Here is a 20,401-nt window from a genome sequence, read left to right on the forward strand (position 1 = left end):
TTCCCTCACATTTCCCCGAAGGGGAGCATGAGGAAGTGCGAATGCACGGGTGATGCTATGAGGGGGAGTTGGTTGAAATTTGGTGGCATTTGCCCATTAGTTACATTAACACCCCCGCGTGATCACGTTCGGGCCGTGACAGCCTCGCCTTTAAACCCTCGCGCAGCGCGACGGCAGGCGAACGAAGCGGGAGAGAAGGCGAGAGCGCGCAATGGCAGGCGAGTGAAAGGGGAGAGGAGGCGAGAACGCGCAACGGCAGGCGAGCGAAGGGGGAGAGGGAGGCGAGAACGCGCAAACGGCAGGCGAGCGAAGGGGAGACGGAGGCGAGAGCGCGCAAACGGCAGGCGAGCGAAGGGGAGAGGAGGCGAGAGCGCGTGACGTCACGGCGAGCGGAAGGGGAGAGGAGGCGAGAGCGCGCGACGTCACGTGGCGTACTACGTCATGGCGCCGTTGCTACGCACGCTCTCCCCTCCGCTCCGCGCCGTTGCTAAGGGCGAGGAGGCGCGCACGCGATAACACCTGCGACTGAAGACGGACGGCGGCAGAAGCGTGACTCAGGGTAGCGTAAGAAGTGCATTCGCACTTAAAAGAATGACTACCTCAGTGTTAATTATCATGTTTGCGTTTCCACGCAATGCGTTTCCACGTTTCCACGGTTTAATAAAATGCGTTTTCATTCGTCAGCTAGGTTCGTAATTGAATGCTGCGAGGTTTTTTACTGCCTAGAAAGAAAAGAGTGGCCTTTGAAACCCCTAATCAATTATTCAGTGCATTTGTTAGAAGATTCTTGGCCCAACTTTGTTCTCGTAAGACGAACGCTACAAACGGGCACTGCGCCCGCGGCAAGGGGTTCGTTTAAAAAAACCCACAATAAAGGCAAGAGGCGTAAGAATGCTTACACCTTAGTGCACAGTTGGAATTTCTGCAAATTCCTCTGGGGGAGAGGGAGCAGGGAGGGGGAAGGTTATAGGGAGCGCGCCGATTCTTAAGAGAATGGTGAGCTGCGCAAGTTAGTACCGCGACATCTAGAAAACAGTGCAGCCAAAATGTCACTGATTTCCGGCCCTCGAAGTTGAACAAACGCAAACTTCAGCTATTTTGGGACTCAAGTACTTTAGGCAAGCAATCTTAGTAGCACGCCTCGCTCCAAGTCACCTGAGTCGAACTGGGTGTGTTATTCCGGGAAGGAGCTAAACGGGAAAATACGAAACAAGAAAGTCGTTTTGCGCCGAGTTGAAATAGGAGGGAATCAACGAGCAGATTAAAATGGGAATGGGTTCAAACGGGTACGGGCGGAATGGAAAGGGGGAACCGCGAAGATCGTTTTGCTCCGGGTTGAAACGGGAGGAAACAGATGAGATTAAAAAAGGAATGGGTTCAAAAGGGAACGGGTGGAATGAGAAAGGGCAAACCGGGGGAGAGAGAGGGAGATAAAACTTTATTTAGTGGCCATATATTGCTGCGAATGTCAGCGGTCGAGCCCAGCTTAGACCCGTCGGCGTCCTTTTGTGCCCGGGCTGTTCATGGAGGTGATTGCTGCGGCGGATCTCACCGGGTTCAAACGGGAGGGGACGAGCGGGAATGTTTAAATGGGGATGGGTTCAAACGGGAACGGGCGGAATGGGATAGGGTGAAACGGGAAGATCATTTTGCGCCGGGTGGAAATTGGAGGAAACGAACAAGAAGATTATAATCGGAATGGGTTGAAAAAGGAAACCAGCCGATGGGGACGGGCGAAATGGGAAGATCGTTTTGAGCCGGTTTAAAACAGGAAGATACAAACCAGAAGATCGAAATGGGAATGGATTCAAACGGGAACGGGCGGAATGGGAAAGGGCGAAACGGGGAGATCGTTTTGCGACGGGTTGAAACAGGAGGAGACAAGTGGGAAGGTTGAAATGGAAATGAGTTCAAACGGAACCTCTTCTCCAAAGCGGAACATAGTGCACCGCAGAACGAAGCCTCAGAGAGTTGGCATTTTTGATTAGTGATGCATGATTCGAAGCAGGATGACGTAAAACTAAAACACGGATACGGTATGATGACAACCAAAGGTTAAATACCTCCCTCCTGTTACCACAAAAACTCCTGGCAAGCAATTGACATTAACGCAGAGTGAAGAATTATGGCGATGTTACTCGAAAACGACAGAAAAAGTGCGAAAAAAGGTATTTAGTCAGAAAACATAGTATTCTTAACATTTCAAGTTGTTCGTTCTGTTGGTTAGATAAATGTACGTCAGGTTACGTTAGTACACGTCACGTTATCTTGTGTTAGGCTGGTAAGGTCAGGAAACGTTGGGTGAGGTTACGTTATCGTCACCCTAGCGGATTTAGATTATCCCGTTTCAAAATGCATGTGAGTTCGAAGTACTCCCAGGCACAGCGTTACGAAAGATGACGGATGGTACATCACTTTAGTTTAGCCTTATAGTGACATCAAACGGCACTGCATAGACGGGCATTGCTTTTTCGTCAGTCAGTTTAGCCTGACAGTGGATATACGCTGTGTTTCTAAGTTCGCATTCCGTGAGGATTGTGGTAGGATATGTTGATGTTGCCGCCGAATGGGAACGGTAATACAATGATAATGGGAACGGTAACGCAGGAACTTTTGGTACCGCAGAGATGACTCAGAGGTACAGCACTCGGCTCGTATGCGGGAGGTACCGGGCTCGAATCCTGGTTCCTCCGGGCACCCACCGGTTTTTTTAATAGGTACGGGCATCCCTGGAAGAGTGCGGACCCTTGAAAAGGGAATTCACGTTAGGAAAGCTGCTTTGACCTTCAGGAGGGGCCCCTGACCCTTGTCCATCGGGCGGGACCCCGGCCATTCTGCCGCGTTGCACCATAGCCGGGGGTGAAAAAGACTGGTGGCATGTCCTCCCAGAGGCGGTTGCGAGTTGAGCGTCCACCGTTGCTGTGGAAGGCACCATGTGCGCCTTGGTGGCGCCGGGCACCTACCGGTAAAATAGGTACAAGAGACTCCCTGACCTTGCGTCGGCGCTTGTGTGGGACTACAACGCTTGGGAAGTACACCCGGCTTGCATGGGAAATCGCCTCTATGGAAAGGGGCAGCTGCAAAAACACACCCAAATGGCCAGTGGGTATCGACGGTGTGTGTGTACGGTCAGCACTGTGACGGGCTATCGCTCCCTGCTGTGCTCACGTGGGGTGACGGGGGTTTCTGAAGCCGCGGGCTGCCTCTCCCAGACGGTATCGTTCCCTTCAGTAGCCCGGCACAGTGCACTGCAGGCCAGGAAAACTCGCCTGTACCAGTTTTTACTAGTGGGTGCCCAGCGACTGCGGGATTCGATCCCGCGACCTCCCGCAGCTTGAACTGATGGATGCGGATGAACCGTACCTCCACGCCACGGCTGCGAATAAGCTCTATTTTGTTCGTTGCTTTCTTGCAGTAGTCCTTCGTGGCCGCCGGCTTGACACGCTGTATCAGAGCCCGTTGCTCCTCATCCTCGCTGGTCAGCACCCGCTCCTATCACGCTGCACTGCGATGTTGTATATGTGGTGTTAGTGGTGATTTGGTGCATCCCTACTTTAAAAGGAGTAGTGGAGGCCTGTTTCCGCATCATGGGCCGATGAACCACGGACACTTGGTAAAATTTACTGAGACAATACAAATGGGGATGTACGCTCGTTCAGATTTGTCCCCATGCTACCGGTTCCTTCTTTCTCCAGTTTGTGAGTTCTTGACACCGTTTCCCAACACATCAGTGTAAGTGAACGGTACTGGGCTGAAATCAGTGGCTTCATCTGAGATCCTGCGGCTTTGAGTGTATCATCGCGTACTGTGAGCTCAACCGCCATGGTCACTGGCCACTTCTACTGGGTGGTATTTTTCGGGCCTATGATTTGCCTGAAGGTTACACAATCGTAACATTGAGCTTAGCAACTTGCAGGCAAGGCACACTGTTACACCAATCTGGAGGTATTGATTGAATACGTTAGACCTCAAAATTTGAAGCCTGGGCTAAAGTTTAAACATGCAATAGCCACTGCGAATGCCAGGCCGGGAGTACGCGTGTTCCCAACCACATGATGCAACGCAGTCATTAGGGACACAGCTAACTAGCAGACAAGTAGTACGTCCCGCCGGCGAATGCCTCCGTTCGAGCCGCACAACAAGCCTCTGTTAGCTGAAACATTACGCCGGTGGGTTCAGCGCTCTGTGTGGGTATGTTGACATCTCAGCCAATGGGAGTTTTATAAAACGGGAATCTCACAGACACCGTGACCTAATTTCCACAGAACAGGCCATAAAGGCTATAGCCTTAAAATAACTACAGAAGCTTCATCTGATGCCAATATAGGCATCAATTTTTGCTGCTTAAAATGTTCTCTCCATCCTTACCAGGTCACCATGGCGCATTATGACCGGCATTGGGGCAAATAGTTTTGCAAAAATTGCAGTGCCAAGACTGGGCTGCCGAACCGACTGCTCACAGCACTGCATTTGTTTTTGCAGGCTACAGAGAAGACACCATTCCAGAAACTGCTGTTTCTCGTCAGGGACTGGCCGTGTGCTTACGAAAGGCCATATGGCTTTGAAGGTGGTCGCAGCCTTCTGGAGCAACGCCTGATGGTTTCCGAAAAGCAGGAACCGGAGCTTCAAAGTGTACGGCGTGACATCCATTCGTGCTTCTTGGAACTATGCTGCTGCCTCATGCCACACCCGGGAAAAAAGGTATGGCTAGTGTTCTTAAATGCAAGCGAAACAGGTCTCGTGCTGCGCAGGTCGCGGCGACGAAGTCGTTCGCAGGGCTCCTATCAGACATTGACGACGACTTCAAGGAGGTGCTTCGGGTGCTGGTGCCTTCCGTGCTAGAGCCAAATACGTTGGTAGTCAAGAAACACGGTGACCTCGAAATGACTTGCCAGGAGCTACTGTTTTACCTTGTGGTATGTTTGTTGGGTACGCTTGTCCCTGTTTTACTTTATCCGGTTTTTGCAGCGGCAAGTGGAAATATTTCACAAGGATACCCTCCCGGAGCCCCGATCAATGTTCGAGGTGAATAACCTGTGTCTCGTCTGAGATCGGTTATGGTAGCGTATTATCATCTTCCAGGCAACCGCCGATACGAATAACTTCATGGCTGTCCGAAGAGCGATTGACCACTACAGGAATGGCATGAAAAAAGTGAGTGTTCGCAGTACCCGGCGTGTGTTCTCTCTTTGGAAGCTTCGTCTTCACGTGCAGGAACTTCATGGAGCCAAGCAATACCTAGATGACAAGACCCTGCTCGAGAAGCATCAGCAAGTGGAGAAATCAGCACTGGAGCTTTTTGATAACGTGCAGAACCTCGGAGGGGTAACCCATTCTATGCACTACAAAGATGGACTGAAAAAGGTAAAGAACAGACCGCAATACCTGGCCTTTGTTTTGTCAGGTCGAAACAAATTTTTTTTTACTGGTCTCATTTCGAATACAAGTGCAGTAATTTACAGATTCTTCGCTCGTGAAACCTTGGTCGAGCATTTTAGATGCTTGTATATACCAGCCCATACGGCCAGGGGGAGAAATAGCCGTGCGTCGAGGAGACTCTGCGCTCCAGGACCCTGTCTCGCGGTCTGATTCGCCCGTTCGGGCGTATTCTCTCATTACCCTGCTTTGTAAACGAATCACGACAATTATCTCGGCGAGATATTGCATGCATTTCGGAATCGTGTATATAAACAATTGTACTATGTATAGTTAATTCAGGGAGCTTGTAACTTCCTCTCCACTCCAATGGTATGTATTTTTAATTTAATCCATTATTCAGCATTCTTCCTGCACTTACGAGTGACAGGAGAAACTATTTTTGAGCTAAACTTTACTTACCTCTTTCCCTGCTTTATCGCGCGTTTGCTTCTGCTGGAGTTTGCTTGACGAATGGGTGGCTGGTTACGGCGACGTCCTCGCTACCGTTGGCAATGAGGAGAATCCGGGTACATACCCGTAGGTTTTTACAAAACCACCGGATATGGCTTGTCTCCGCGAATATCTCCCGCCGCCGCCACGGAACCTTTCACAGTTTTGTAGCGAAAGCTACACTACAATACCTCGGGCGGTCTTCGCGGGGTGACCAGTTTTGACCTTGAAAGCTAGAGGTCAAACCACACCCCCTTCTGCAAGCGCCCAGCACAGCGTAGCGGCCCAGCGGCGGGGAACGATAGGCGCCAGGGGGAAGACGAGCTTTTATTCCTCGGTGAAACCACGGCGAACTTAAACAAAGACAAAGGAAGTGAAACGGAAAGACAGTCGCTGGTTTAAAAACTAAAGTTTAAATATCAAAGAGGGTCAATATAAACACTTAACACAAAACAACAAAAACACTGCGCATGAGCAAAGTAAGTTTACAAAAGCCAGGGTGCTAAGGCCACAACATAGGCAACGGCGGCAGTCAAGGCCCATGCAGATGTGCAATCTCCTTGCGATGAAGACGCTCGCTTGTTTGAATTGTCTCCTTTTTCTGGCATGTGGAACGGTTCCTTAATTTTGCGGGGCGTTTCTTCACGGTGCCTAAATAAAAGTTCAGTGGCAAATGACGTTAACATCCGCTACACTTAGTAAACTGTGAAGAAAGATGGGTTGATGTGGTCCCTTTTATGACAATTCATGCTCTCACAAATACACGTTGATACAACCTGTGTTCCACTTCCTTTTTCTTTGTTTAAGTTCGTGCTGCTTTCATTCGAAAATATGTCTTTCCGACTAGCCCAGCTTGCAACCCTTTCTGCGAGCGATAGGTGCGGAGGGAACAGAGGCGTGCGAGGGACAAAAACGGGTTGCAATTTTTGGAAGAGACAGATAAAACATCACAGCAAGAATCCAAGACGACCCTTTGTGCACCAGTGGAGATGAATCCACTGTGGTTTATTTCAACGTTACGGTCGAAGCGCGGCACGAAATGAAAAATAATTTAGGAAATGGCCGCTAGCAAGTGTGCGGGTAGGTAAAAACATTCACGACACCCCTGTAGTGAGTAAACATGCTTTTTTTAAATCTAGTAACTGTAACGTACTCTGTAACTTCATAGCGCCATATATTTCGGTCCGGTCTGATTCCATGCAACTGCATTACATGGTCATATTCCGTATGCAGCGTGTCATATCAACTGCTCCGTCCACACGAACAGGAGAAGGGCAAACAGCGGTTAGAAACAAAGGTGTCTACAGAAGCAGCACGCCTATTATTTCAGTGTGACTTTAAACTTTGCTCAAAGCACACAGCGTACAGGGTGTCATAGTAACTACGGAGTTTCTCATTTGGCCTCTTACACAATCGACAAAAGAGGCGTTTTTTTACCAGCGGGAGTTTGTTACCGGATCTAAATGCAGCCTCGTCAAAACTATTATATGCTGTATTTTACATCTCAGCTAGGGAAACTTGGCGGCCAAAAGTAATTTAAAAAGTATGCCATGAATATAAGCAATATTGGGGTGATAAGCTTGGATTTCGCTTATATTGAATTGAAGCACTCAAGTTGACGCTGTATTCTTAAGAAAGCTTCATTTAAACTTACTTCCAAGCATTGTGCCATTAAGTTTTATTGGAAAAGCCAATACAAATGTAGAGCAGGGGCTCAAGAACAGTAAAAATATACCGAGAGAGCAGGTGAGTTCTCTTGGCACCATTAGGTGCTCTTTCCGAATTTTTCCCTAGGATAATTATCTTGGGCACACCTAAAGGCACTATCAAAGTAAGCAAGCTCTTCATTGCTTTGTCAAGAATTTGCGGAACGATTCGCAAGAAGCCTGCTCATATCTTATTCACGTTATTGAAGTGTTTCGTACTCCAATAGCGGGGGGTGTGCGGGGGGGAGGCGGGTGCAGGGCTTGTAAGCGGTGGGTATATATTAAAGTGATTAAATGGTAAATATGGGAGTAGATATGAATGTAACCAGAGTTATTTCGTAGAAGCGGGGGAGATAAAATTAAATCAGTGTTTCACATCTCTGTTTCACTTCGGTCACTTCTTTCGTTCACTTCGTCGTTGACATCCGCCGACAGATCCTTCGTGGATCTCCCAATTGCACTCTGAATTCATAATAAAGGGACACTGAAGTGAATTTGTCAAGCTCCCGTTTTTGCTTGCACTCTGTAGACTGGCTCAAATTAGCACACTTATCATCGTTTATCGGGTTGACAAATCGATAATTATTTTACAAAGCGCGAAAGAAGAAAAACTACCATGCGCGGTTTGCCGCGGCCGCACAAACTAAGCTGTGACGTTGGGAGGAGGGGGCACCGTGATTGGACGATGACCAAGGTTAGCGATCAAACAAGTTTCGGTTTCGGTTTCGGTTCTGTAAAACAACAAGTTTGACATTCGATGGCGCCGTTGGATGGGCATTCTCAATATCCCAGTTATTGTAGTACCGCGCTTCTGCCATGTTGTCGGCTGTAAAATGCATAAGATAGGCCTCCCAGGACGGCTTGGAATCGTTGCATTCACTATCTGAGGCCTACGGAGTGCATGAACGCCCTGCTCATCCCCGCAGACGCTCAAATGCATGCGCTTTCCCCCATAATTGGAGCTTGCCCCACTCATGCCTGTATCGTAAAAAGCGTGTTCGCACCAGGCCAAGGGTCTGTTGATTCTGGCCTGTGCCCACTGCCCGCAAGCAGTCGGTGTTTATGGCAACAGCACGCCAACGAGAACTCGCTAGCGCGCCAGTGCCAGCCTGCGCGAGTTCTGTGGACTAGTTCATGGAGCAATGAACGTTGCGGCTCAAAAAAAGGTGAACTCAGTATAGAAAACATCGGGGGAAAACGAAAAAGCTAACTCATCAAAAAAAAAGCATGTACCCGCGGGGATTCGAACTTGTGACTGGCAAAACACTTGCGTCTGGCAAAACACCTAGAGGCCCAGACCACTAAGCCACGGGGGGCCGCTAGTGGCGGTGGAAATATAAGGTATATAATGTATAACCAGTTTACACTTTTATTTAGTTTTAGTATTTCAAGCAGCTTAGGTGACTATTTGTTGTATTGCGCTCGTGCAGTAAGCGTCCCCCGAGTTTCCACAATAGCTCACGTCTAGCAACTGCATTTCGTAGACGGAAAAGCGTTCGCAGATGCGTAGTCGTGCTGCTGACCGCTGTGCTTAGTTCGCCCAGCGCAAAAAAGTGCTTCCCGCACCCTAGTTTTACGCTGTACGGTAAAAATATCAGTTGATTTTATTTCCTTAGTACCTATATTGACTTCGCTCACTCTTCTCCCCCTTAAAGAGGCCTTATATTTTCCTACTGGCGTACCAGTCAGCGAAGCGTCGCATGTGCGCTTGTGCAGCGCTTCTGTGAAGCGACCTTGACTTGGAGTTAGATACAGTGTACGAACTAACGAAGTGAAGACAGGCGCATTCTTCCATTCCCAAACGTGTTGTGGCTTAGTTTCACCTGATCGAGCGAATTGCGACGACCCGTCGGCGGCCGGCGGACTAAACGGTGGTCCGACTGACTCGGTTGCGGCAGGTCGTCGAGCCGTGCAGTAGCGCAGCCAATTGTCAGCTCTTCTCCTGCTGACGTCACACGAAAACGCCACAGAAAATTGGCGAGAGTGCAGAGAGGAGGACAGCATTTTCGAATTGATTTTTCTACTAAATAAATTCGCGTAAACGCGCACAGAGTGGTCGAAACAGGGCCCAGGGACTCCGGACTACAGTTTGCGCTCTTAATCCCGCATTGTTTACAAATCACTTCAGTGCCCCTTTAAGCCAGCTGTGAAATGCAAAAAATCTTCTGAAAACACCTACGAAACAGTTTGAACATTCACGTTAAAAGGAAACTCTTATTGGCCAAATGCGTTTGGCTCATTGTGAACTGTGACACCTGCAGGATCTGGCCCATTTTCGATACAAACTATGACCTGCGTACACGTTTTCAGGACGTTACCTCAGCAATTTTCTAGCCACATTTTTTAGGCGAAAGCTGGGGAGTTTTTTTTTTTTTTTTTTTTTTGGTCACTGGAGCCTTAACCGACTCAGTTTCGGTTTCTGTATCGGGCTCATTTCGAATAAAAACTCTTCAAATATTCTCATCCTGACCTTCTCAAACACACCTTCACTGCACGGACTACCAGACCTAGTTATAGTCTCTACTCATTCACATCTGGAGAGGAAAGCACACGAAGGCGTGACGTTCTTCAGTACACGAGACAACGAAGTTAATTTAAAAAACTCTGGGCCAAAAAGGACGTGGAGGAACAACTTTTTCTATACTCTGTAATATTTTAGGGGCGAAGCTCCTCTTGCTCGGGCCCTGTCCCGTCCCTGGTTGCTGCTATAGGGACCGGGCGGCCGCTGTATGGCAGCACAGTCGCTTCAGTGAACAGCCCCGCCCGTGGCGAACTGCTCGTCAGTGGAATGCCGGTGGCGGTCAGCGTAGCGTAACTCTGCATGGCTTTCTGCCGTTTTAAATGCAGAGCATTTCAGTAACTCACGATGTCACCCGCGTTGGCGTCCGTAGTCCGCGTCCGCATCGCTCCCCCTACACTATATAAAAAAATAATACTTGCCGGCGCCAGGTTTCGATCCTACGACTCTGCGCGCGGAACGCAAGGTGCACGGTACTCTATCAACTGAGCCACAAAGCCGACACAGAACGGAAGGTTACGAACATGCCTTATATCCTTGACTCATTCAACCGTCGGCCAGAGGTGCGCCCTCTCCCCCGCGTCCTCCTCGCCTTCTCTCCGCTCGCAACGCCCTCTCTCGCCGCGTTCGATTCGGGCGCACAACAGGTGGGGACGTGCGCAACACCCTCTCTCGCCGCGTTAGGTTCGCGCGCAAGAACAGGTGGGGCGTTCGCATCGCGCTCTCTCGCCGCGGTCGGTTCGCGCTTAAACCACATATGTCGTTCGCGCGCGCTGCGGTCGCTAACATCTGTGGCGTGATCGTGACGTCAGCATCACGCGTTCGCGTGGTGGCGATTTCGGCGCTATAACACTCTCTCGCGAGGGGCATGGGATTGGATTCGATTGGATTGGCTTGGATTGGCTTGTATTTGGATTGGATTGGATTAAAGTGGATTGTGTTGGATTGTGTTGCGTCATAGCCGCGCCACGTTGCGTCATAGCCGCTCCACGTTGCGTCATAGCCGCGGCAGGGGGTTCACGGCACGTTTCACCATCGACTTCATCGACAATGTCTACGCTGGAAGACAACAATTACACCAACAACAACCAATACGTAATCCATACGACTTGCAGGCGCGCCCCCCCGCAGAAATGCTCTGCATTTGATCGTGCCCCTCGCGAGGGGGATGTTTTTTCTGCGGTGCGGCTTGCAAAGCGCACGTAACCGCATGTGCATTTTTCAGATCGGTAAATCTTGAGCGTGGATGTGACATTTACGAGGCATGTCATATGTGTGATTTACGCCCATACTCAGTATTTACAAATAGCAGACGACGCTCAATGCGCCAACCTAGGAGTCAAGCTGGAAGTGGAAGTCCGTTGCTTCATGCAATTTTTTGATGCCTGCATGCAGTTTCGCATATCGAGGAGCGCAGCTAAATGCTCCCACAAAGCCGGTGTGTGCAACCGATCTAGGAATGTTAAGGCGAGATTTATTTTCTAAGGACTATTTCCTGTGCGTATGCTTTAAACTCCTGTTTCTGCTCTGCCACGCCAATCGTAAGGGGCAAACAGCTCGTCAAGCTGCAGTTTTGCAGCTTTTTGTGTTTGTCCTCGCATTTCTATGTACGAAATGCTCAATAAAGTTGAAGCTGCGGTGCTGGCCTCGGGCAGTTGATGACGAAACGGCATCGACGTCGTGCACAAGCGAAAGACAATGGGGGGGGCTGTCTTCTAAGATTTACCTCAAAACAGAAATTGTGATGGACGACGCTTCCGTAACTTCATTACCTACGGCTGAAACGTGTTTGATTTCCCAGAAATGTTCTTACTACAGTCATCGGGAATCGTTGATAGATTAAATACCGCATAATAGTAGAACGTTATTGCTTGTCGTGGAGAAGCATTGCTTTACAAGAATTGCAATGGTTGCTGGCTAGTTGGTAGATGGTTTTCAAAAACCAATTCCTGCGTCGCTGAAGGACGCAAGACAGGAGGGTGCCCGAAACCTGTACTCAGCTTCACAACTGAATGCTGCGGTCGCTTTACAAGCTGCCACCTACGCTTGAAAAATCATGCGCACCTTCGTCTAACGACGATGAGGGTTTAACGCAAAGCTCGATCGTATGGGTTTCCTTCGTTGCCTTCTGAATTTAAACTTTGCCTAGTTGAGCGTCAAATTTGACCAGCACGCAGTTTGGTCTTTTGATGGCAGCGTCTTTGACTTTGACCATTTCCCATTCAATTTCGCAGGAAGAAAGCTTTGCGTTCAACCATCATAATTATTACACGGAGGGCTAGATGATTTTGCTGTTTAATTTTGAGCTTCGATGCCCCCCTCTCTAAATCTAAACTTTGTCCAGCGTGTCGGAAATGTGTCTGTGCTGGAGGACTCGGGCTGATGCACCCATATTTGAGGCAACTAATCGCGCGTTTTTGGTGTCTTCACCAGGCATTACACGGTTTTTTTAGTAACTCTGTAAAGAATACTTCAGCATTCAAAAACACCGGCTGACGTTAACGCTGCCACATTTTTAACTACTGGTGCCAGCCTTTATTCTACGCAGGTGGTAAAACGGCAAGGGGAGGAGGGATGGTGGATGGTTTGTAGCTTGGGCTGTTAAGTTGGTAAATAACTTTGGCTCTTGATAAAATGACCACCACAAACGTAGGAGTTCCATTTCGGCTTTCAGGCTCCCATGCTGTCACAGTGTCACTCACCAAAACAGAAGGCACAAAGCTCACGTTACAGACAGTAAATGTAAACTACCGCAACATTTCTGCGGCTACACGGTAATCCATCTCGTACGCAAGTGCCTTTCTCTTCAAAGCACACGTATCGAGGTATCCCAGCGCTAAGGCTGGCGTAGAAACCGCAGTCATTGAAACCAGTGAAGATAATTTAAAGTGGCAGAAATGACTACTACTAATAGTTTCGTGCGGAGCCATGCGCAGATCGCTGCAAAAAGCGCTCATGCAATTGCAGCCGATACCCAACTTTAGAAGCGTCCGGGAAGTTTACGTAGTCATTACTGCATATAAGAACCCAACACATCTGTCTAGACTTTGTTTCACCGCACATATACGCTCACAACACCACCAAAACATTCAAAGCACCGAAGCAAACACGACAAAAACAACGGGAGGCTGTGTAGTCCAATTCACCGGCTCATTCCACTGACGAGGGGAGCGCCGAGTGGTGGCGCCACCCGTCCAGCTGCCCGGTCCCTATACACGGCACCATGATGATGATTGTGGGAGGATCCCCCTAAGGATTGGCCATCCAAAGATAGGACAAAGAGGCCAAAACGTTCAACGCGTTCATTGATACCCAACAAGGAGGAGAGGAGGAAGAACAGGTTGTCGTTCGTCGCCTGCGAGCTGAAGGCACGTACCGGGGGTACGCGACACAAGACGGTGAGCAGAAGGCGACGGCCAAGGTGGCTAAAATGTCACACACCGAATTCGCCAACTTACCCTTGGAGATTCTCATCGACTCGAACAAGCCCTACATAATCACCACAAACATCGACGGCGTCGACGAGCTTGTTAACGGAGCGGTGGAAAGCTTGACGTGTCTAGTCTTTATATATATGGGCGAATGTTTCACGGTTTTACCGATAAGCATTTTAGCTTCACCCCTCTCATCATCATTAACTTCGTGGAGATGGCGGGATTTTTTTACCTGTGTTGAAGGTAGCAGCCCGGCGCACTATTTTCACGGGTACCTTCTTTATACACGTCCACATGACGACCCAGCGGACAAGTAATTTTAACGTCTTATCTTAATTTACTTGAATCTAAGCTAACCAAATTGTTCGATCTGAACCCCCTTTATCCCACGTTACTAATTATTACTGTTAATCGCTATCAATCACTACTTCATATTTTTATTTTATCCACCTTACCCCAGCTTAATGCATCATCGTCCACCTTAATTCAACTGATCCCATCTTAATATACCATGCCAATCTTTACTATCAATAAAAAATCTGTAGTGACTTTGGTATCGATTATTCATCACTATGCACTGCTGGCCAACTTTGTTTTCCTTTGGGCCTTCTTTGATTCACGTGGTCTTTCGCATCATACGTGCCGATACCGCAGTCAATAAAGGTAAACCTTACAATGAGACTGATATTGATTTCGTCTTAAAGGGGCACTGACACAAAAATTTTGCATCTTGTTTTTTTTGTCGGGATAAGTAGCTAGTGACCTGTAGAAACCTCATTTGCTTCAGCGTGCGACGGTTTTTAATTAGAGGCATTTTCAATGCGGCCAGTCTTAGTTTCGGTTTCAGCGAGTGCCGCGAACCGATGTATTTTGTGTGAACAAAGCTGACCACGTGACCGTCGGAGGGATATCACAGAGCAGAGCTGCCGTAGCACTGTCGAATCCGCATCGCCGGTAGTTTCTGCATATGCCCCCATGTACTGATCTCGTGAGCCGCTTAATTAAAAAGCGACCGTGGACGTGACGCAGGCGCTTCAGGTGCAAATGCTACCGCGGCTAAAGAACGACGCGCGACGCTCGAAACAGTGGGTGGCAAGACGCGCGCTAGGAGCAGCCGGTCGGTCTGCCTACAGGTTCGCCTACAGATGTGTTCGGCTTAGCACTGCGCCGGATATTCGATTGCCGCTCTCGTAAGCAGTGCAGATGACAATTTTTAATGCAACCCGCCATCGCATCATTAACTCCTTTTTCATATAAGCTGCCATGGTTGTGACTTGCGGTCAATTTTGTGCAACGGTAACAAGCTATCACTCTAGCTACCTGCGCCGGCCTGGGCCGCTTCGAGGCCGTGGCCGCCACCTGCACAGCGACCGTGCGGCTCACTCAGTGGGCTTTTTGTGTCTCCGACGTGTTTTCGCATCCAATTTAAATGAAAAGTAACAGAAACAGACTGCCTCGAATCGCTGTACAACTTTGGTCGCGGCCAGCTGCCCGATGAGCTGACGAAATCACGGCGTCTCCGCCGCCAACGATCGGGTCGTTCGTTCTCGAGAGCAGAAGCTCCGCCCTCCAGCCCTCCGATTGGAGCGGCGAGACGGGCGAACCGGAGAAGAACGCCGGCAGTGCGGAAGTGGCAAACACAAACTCGTGACGTGTTTGGATGTTGTTTATTTACACAATATCCGCGGGATGTCGATTGCGCGTGGTCCTCTGCTGGCTGCTCGATTGCGTTTCCCAACTTTAAAATTGATTTTAAATATGTTCTAGGCTGTATTCGCCGCTGATATTTTGCAGCTGATGTATATGCGTTAAGACCAATCTATCTCCGAAGTTATCTCGCCTTCAAAATTTTGCGTCAGTACCCCTTTAATAAAAAGAGTAAGGACAGCAGTCTCTTCCTCAAGTTCAATCAAGGCCAATCAAGTCCACCTTCCGAGGACACTTTTACGACGAGCCGCCAGCTCCTGCCACAAGCAAACAGCAAGACCTAAGGGTAAGACCAGAAACTAACCGTAAAAATTCTCGCCATTATGCACTAATTCTCCATCATAAAGAGGCACTCCCGGGTCACCGAGCCCGGTTATTTTCATGTATGTAGTGCGCAAAAAGCCCCAACAATCAGCCCATCGCGACTAAATGGGCCGATGGGGCAACGTTTAGTTGCAGCGAACTTCCTTGTCTCGCAGATGATCAGCGAGTCGTTCGAGTTCATTTCTCAGCGCAACCAGGCTGCTCGGACGGCAGCAAACGCAAACGCTTCGGGTGCAAAGGCTGTTGCGGTCGCCACGGCTACGGGAGTCGCCATTATGGCCGCGACAGCCTTAACAGGGGGGTTACCAGGAGCAGCCGTCGCAGTAGCCGCATTAGCTCGTGGAGCTCTCTCAGGTAGGGTCTCCATAATCCGTTGTTTGTTCCGCAATAACTGGGTGAGTGCTCCGGAATTGTATCCGCAGTGGCGGGAGCAGCCGGTGCACTTTACGCTAAAGCCGTCGGTGGAGCTCTTGCTACCGCAGTCGGTTGGGAGGCTGTTAAAGCAGCCTGGGAAGCTGCCACTGAAGAATCCGGTGAAACTGCCGCTAAAGAAGCTGGTGAGACAGCCCCTTCTGTCGACATGGGTCTGCCCCTGACTGTGACCGGTGGGGAACACGTCTCCCTCTCTTCTGTGGGCGACAACGGGGTAAGTTCTCCTGAATTGTCTGGCCATGGTCGGAGATTCTTAAGCTGGAGCTCGGTAGGGTGGCTTTAGCAAGAAAAAATGAGAAAAAACTGCTGTAAAGGGTGCGCCACCGCAGATATGATATTAAATCAGTGAAGTCAGGTTTCGCGCATGCTCGAATGTGACCACAAGTGGTACATGTTCATGCGCACGCCTTACTATAACATTTTAAAAGTGGTATAATTTTGTAAGCTATTGAAACGCATAAAATTGGCGCGATTTGCACTATAGTCGGGAACAAGTTAAGAATGGCATTAGCTCATGTACGATATCACTCCGCCTAGGCGACGGACCCGGATGTCAACGGGCGCGCGCCTTTTGAAAGGAGATTGCTATGAATCTGTAATATCGTGTGCCTTTTCTCACGTAGCTTGTTTGTCGTCGCTGCAGTAGTTTAAAGGCATGTTTGGTCCAAAAAATCACGAAGACGGCTCGCGTCATGTCCAAAATATTCTCAGTAACGCACTATTTGCACCACGCGGAGTAACATCCGGCTACGGTGATAAGGCACAGAGGCAACTCCCGTTCTACATCCAAATCTACATGAAGGGAATATTGGGCTTTCAGAAGCCCTAGGATTTAAGGGTATCAGAGAGGAAGTTAACTTCAAGGCTATCGAGGGAACGAAAAGAAGATTAGATTGCTGGTGGACGAAAAGCAGAGAGGGGAATATTGCCTAGGACAGTTACCACCTGTAACAGGGAAAAGAAAGTATTTCGGGCCTAACAAGCTTTAGTGCCTGCCCTAAGCAGCGCTATTATTAAACCAAGAGTGTAAAACATGTCTATATTAGTCCTTTTTGGTAAGATGACATGTCATCACCCCGCTTCAAAGGGGAAACCAATAGGAATCATCATCATCATCATCATCATCATCGTTGCCGTTCTTCAGTTGTCACCGAGTATAGTACTGCACGAGTAGGGAGAAACAGCGGAGATGGGGGTCCACTTAGCTTCTTCGCCCCTCCGATCCGCTGTCAGTGTGGGGAAGCAACCGCAACGGCCTCGTAAAATGCTGCCAAACTTGGCCTCACCCGTCAACATTTAGCCTAACCTAGCAAGAACATCACAAAACCTAGCAGAACTGATCAGAACTGGGAGAAACAAAGTCAACACCCAGCTCCGCTGTATCTCGAGGCTTGCACCACTCGTGCAAGCTGCGTCATTTTGTCCCTATAGCCGTTTCTACCACTTTGACGACGGTGCACCGTCGTCAAATTGTAGCCATGGCTACACATGGCTATAAATGGCTACACACAAAATGTGTAGCCATGGCTACATATTCAAAGGCCTGATTTAGGATCGAGAAGTGTTCCTTTGCACTCAGGTCAATTGCGCTCGGGTAAACGGTGCCTCCTGAGGATCAGTGTACTACCAGCGGTCTCCCGAAAGATTGTGTTATCAGCCAATTGCGTACACAGCAGGCACCAACATGAGCACACGCACGACCTTGTAGTCGGGGGGGGGGGGGGGGGTATTTGAACATTTTGCTTTAAATTGCACTACTAGCGTCTCAAAGCGGAAATAGCAGCATGGATCGAGAGGGTTGGAGCAGAAGAAATGGCACTTGCTATGGCTTTGGGATGCTGAGCACGCAGACTCAGGTTCCATCAAGGCCCCGCTGGCCGTTTTTCTGATAGAGGCGAAAACGGAAACATTGGTGGGTAAAAGAATGGTGGCATGTTAAAGGTCTTCAGGTTGTTATATGTTTCTACAGACCTCCCCGTCCCGCACCTAATCACCTAGGTTGAGGTTACGCCCGCAAATATTTGTGAATTTAAGTTTCACAACATCCAATAATTTAGCTTTCAGCTGTTTTTCAAGAAACAAAACCCGGTAAAGGAGGAATCCAGGCATGCCTAAGCTAACTTCCCCTCCGTACGGCTGTACTCGGTCTATCTGGTGAGTGCGCCTCCCGCACCTCCATTGTAAGAGTTAAGGTTTACAGTTGGGTTAGGTGATGTTGACTTGAGAACATATCATTACCTTAAAAAGCCACGGACCAAGAACGAATCACACAGTACGATCGACAGGTTGCAGCTCAACTGTAGCGATCGTCATGTCTGCTTCTGTTTTGCGCTGGTGATGTGTTCTCCATTGGAACATACAGAAGCCGCAGTGCATAAGGACGCCCTTTCTTTGTCGCACACATTTTTTTTTTCGCTTTGTGAGCATACTTTACAAGATCCACACATAGGGAAAATGACGGAATCCATTTTACTAAATTGCGATTGCAGCCCTTTCAGTCTGAACCGTTTCTCGTCTAATTACCGCTGCTTTCAAGTAATGCCTTAATAAATAAACAATCGTGCGCTCATTATGGGGAGTCCAATCAATCAGTGCCGGTAGTATACCCACCATTTCGGGACGACAACAACTGCTTTTCCTGCATTTTTCTCTAGGTACGTACAGAAGAAAAGAAGAGGTCGGGGAGACAGTGAGGAAGAAGCCCCCAAGAAGAAGAATCAGTAGCAGTGCAAGCACTCTCTGCTTAGAAAATGTCAACCCGAGACACATTGAAACGCAAGCCACGACAAGTTTCAGCTTTGGCTGACGCAACCAATGCTGAATTCCGCACTGTTCCTCTGAACAAAAATTGCTTGCAGTAATAAATATCTACATTTATTTGTAACTCGGGCTCATTGTTCAGCTGGCAGTACATTGTACCACCGGTTTTGTTTTAGAGGCTGGCCTACGGCTCAGTAGCCTGTGAGACTGTCCATCTAGAAGTGCCGCCGACGCCCTATCTGATTGACGAGTCTTACTTCAAAGGTCGTATTTGCATACCATCTGGCGAATAAAATTCTGTTTACCCATCCTATAAAGATATTCAGTCACAAAGTGAATTTGCATCGAACATGTAAAATAAGTAAAGGAGGAGCGAAATAAACGTTTATTGGAGAAGTAAAAAATCTTGACCACGAAGTGGAAGCCTCGCCAGACGGGGAAGCCTGGATTCTGTAATGGCAGTATTCACAAAATGATGGGGTATGTGTGGTCTGCGGAAAAGAAACAGAAACTATGCGGCACACAGTGTTAGCATGTGAGGGTATCCATCCAAATCTACATGAAGGGAATATTGGGCTTTCAGAAGCCCTAGGATTTAAGGGTATCAGAGAGGAAGTTAACTTCAAGGCTGTCGAGGGGACGAAAAGAAGATTAGAATGCTGGTGGACGAAAAGCAGAGAGGGAAATATTGCCTAGGACAGTTACCACCTGTAACAGGGAAACGAAAGTATTTCGGGCCTAATAAGCTTTAGTGCCTGCCCTAAGCAGCACTAGTATTAAACCAAGAGTGTAAAACATGGTTATATTAGTCCTTTTTGGTAAGATGACATGTCATCACCCCGCTTCAAAGGGGAAACCAATAGGAATCATCATCATCATCAGTATCGCTGGGTGGCCATCCGACTCAGAGATTGAGATTTGAGGCAATGGTTCGTGTGGGTCGACCCTACAACATTATGTGGTCGAGAGTTCTTGGCCCTCGGCATAATTTATTGTATGTATATAGTCCGGTGTACGTTGCGTAGTAATGTACGTTGTAACAATGTGTTGAGCAGGAGCTGTCGGTCGATAACCATCTCTTTGCGAGGCGTCTTGACGCGTGGAGGCGGGAAGCTTCTCCAATCGAAGCGGTAATAAACCGGCAGTCACAGTATCTTCTTGGCTTAAGATTGCCTTTTGGGGTCATGGAAGTACTGGCTGCATGGCCAGGAGACACGCCGTGCGTACGAACTTGGGCTACGCCATGAGCTGCCGAATTCCCTTACAGGACTGAATTAGCAGGTGTCCAAATCATAAGATCGCCCGGTAGTCCTTGAGCCCAATTGGGAAGTCTTGGCAGGTACTTTGGGAGACTGATAAAAGAGGTTAAATGTCTTTTATCTCGCTTTGGCTGCAAGAATGATGGGAGATTATTTGACAGATCAGATTTAAAACCTTATGAATGGTGGTTTGCAGTCCATGCGGCGCTCTATTCCTGTACCGTGATATCTAGTAGACCGAGATTTTTGACATTTGGGATTAGGTTGAAGTTCTATGTCGGGAGTTAGCACCGATGGTCGGCCTCTTGTTTGTTTTGCTAGCGACTCCGATTTTTCTGAGGTGCAATGCAGGCCAAATTCGCCAAAGGGCTGTCGTGTGTTTTTGGTTGCTTC

General features: G+C 48.7%; 1 protein-coding gene across 2 annotated transcripts in view; it reads left to right on the plus strand.

Moving 5' to 3' along the window:
- The window catches only part of LOC144141069 (atlastin-2-like), a 31,818-nt gene extending 12,945 nt beyond the window's left edge, over nt 1-18,873 (plus strand). The window contains exons 4-11 of one of the 2 annotated variants that reach the window (XM_077672577.1): nt 4,483-4,701; nt 4,752-4,916; nt 4,969-5,025; nt 5,083-5,154; nt 5,215-5,364; nt 15,713-15,911; nt 15,980-16,203; nt 18,644-18,873. In XM_077672577.1, coding sequence (XP_077528703.1) covers nt 4,483-4,701; nt 4,752-4,916; nt 4,969-5,025; nt 5,083-5,154; nt 5,215-5,364; nt 15,713-15,911; nt 15,980-16,203; nt 18,644-18,682 — 1,125 coding nt within the window. In that variant the 3' untranslated portion in view covers nt 18,683-18,873. The remainder of the gene's footprint in view (nt 1-4,482; nt 4,702-4,751; nt 4,917-4,968; nt 5,026-5,082; nt 5,155-5,214; nt 5,365-15,712; nt 15,912-15,979; nt 16,204-18,643) is intronic. The other variant, XM_077672578.1, reaches the window with a different exon arrangement.
- Nucleotides 18,874-20,401: the final 1,528 nt, after the last annotated feature.

Source organism: Haemaphysalis longicornis, unplaced genomic scaffold (genome assembly GCF_048455015.1).
Source record: "Haemaphysalis longicornis isolate Haplotype H1 unplaced genomic scaffold, Haemaphysalis longicornis Haplotype H1 scaffold_6, whole genome shotgun sequence".
Taxonomy (NCBI): Eukaryota; Metazoa; Arthropoda; class Arachnida; order Ixodida; family Ixodidae; genus Haemaphysalis; species Haemaphysalis longicornis.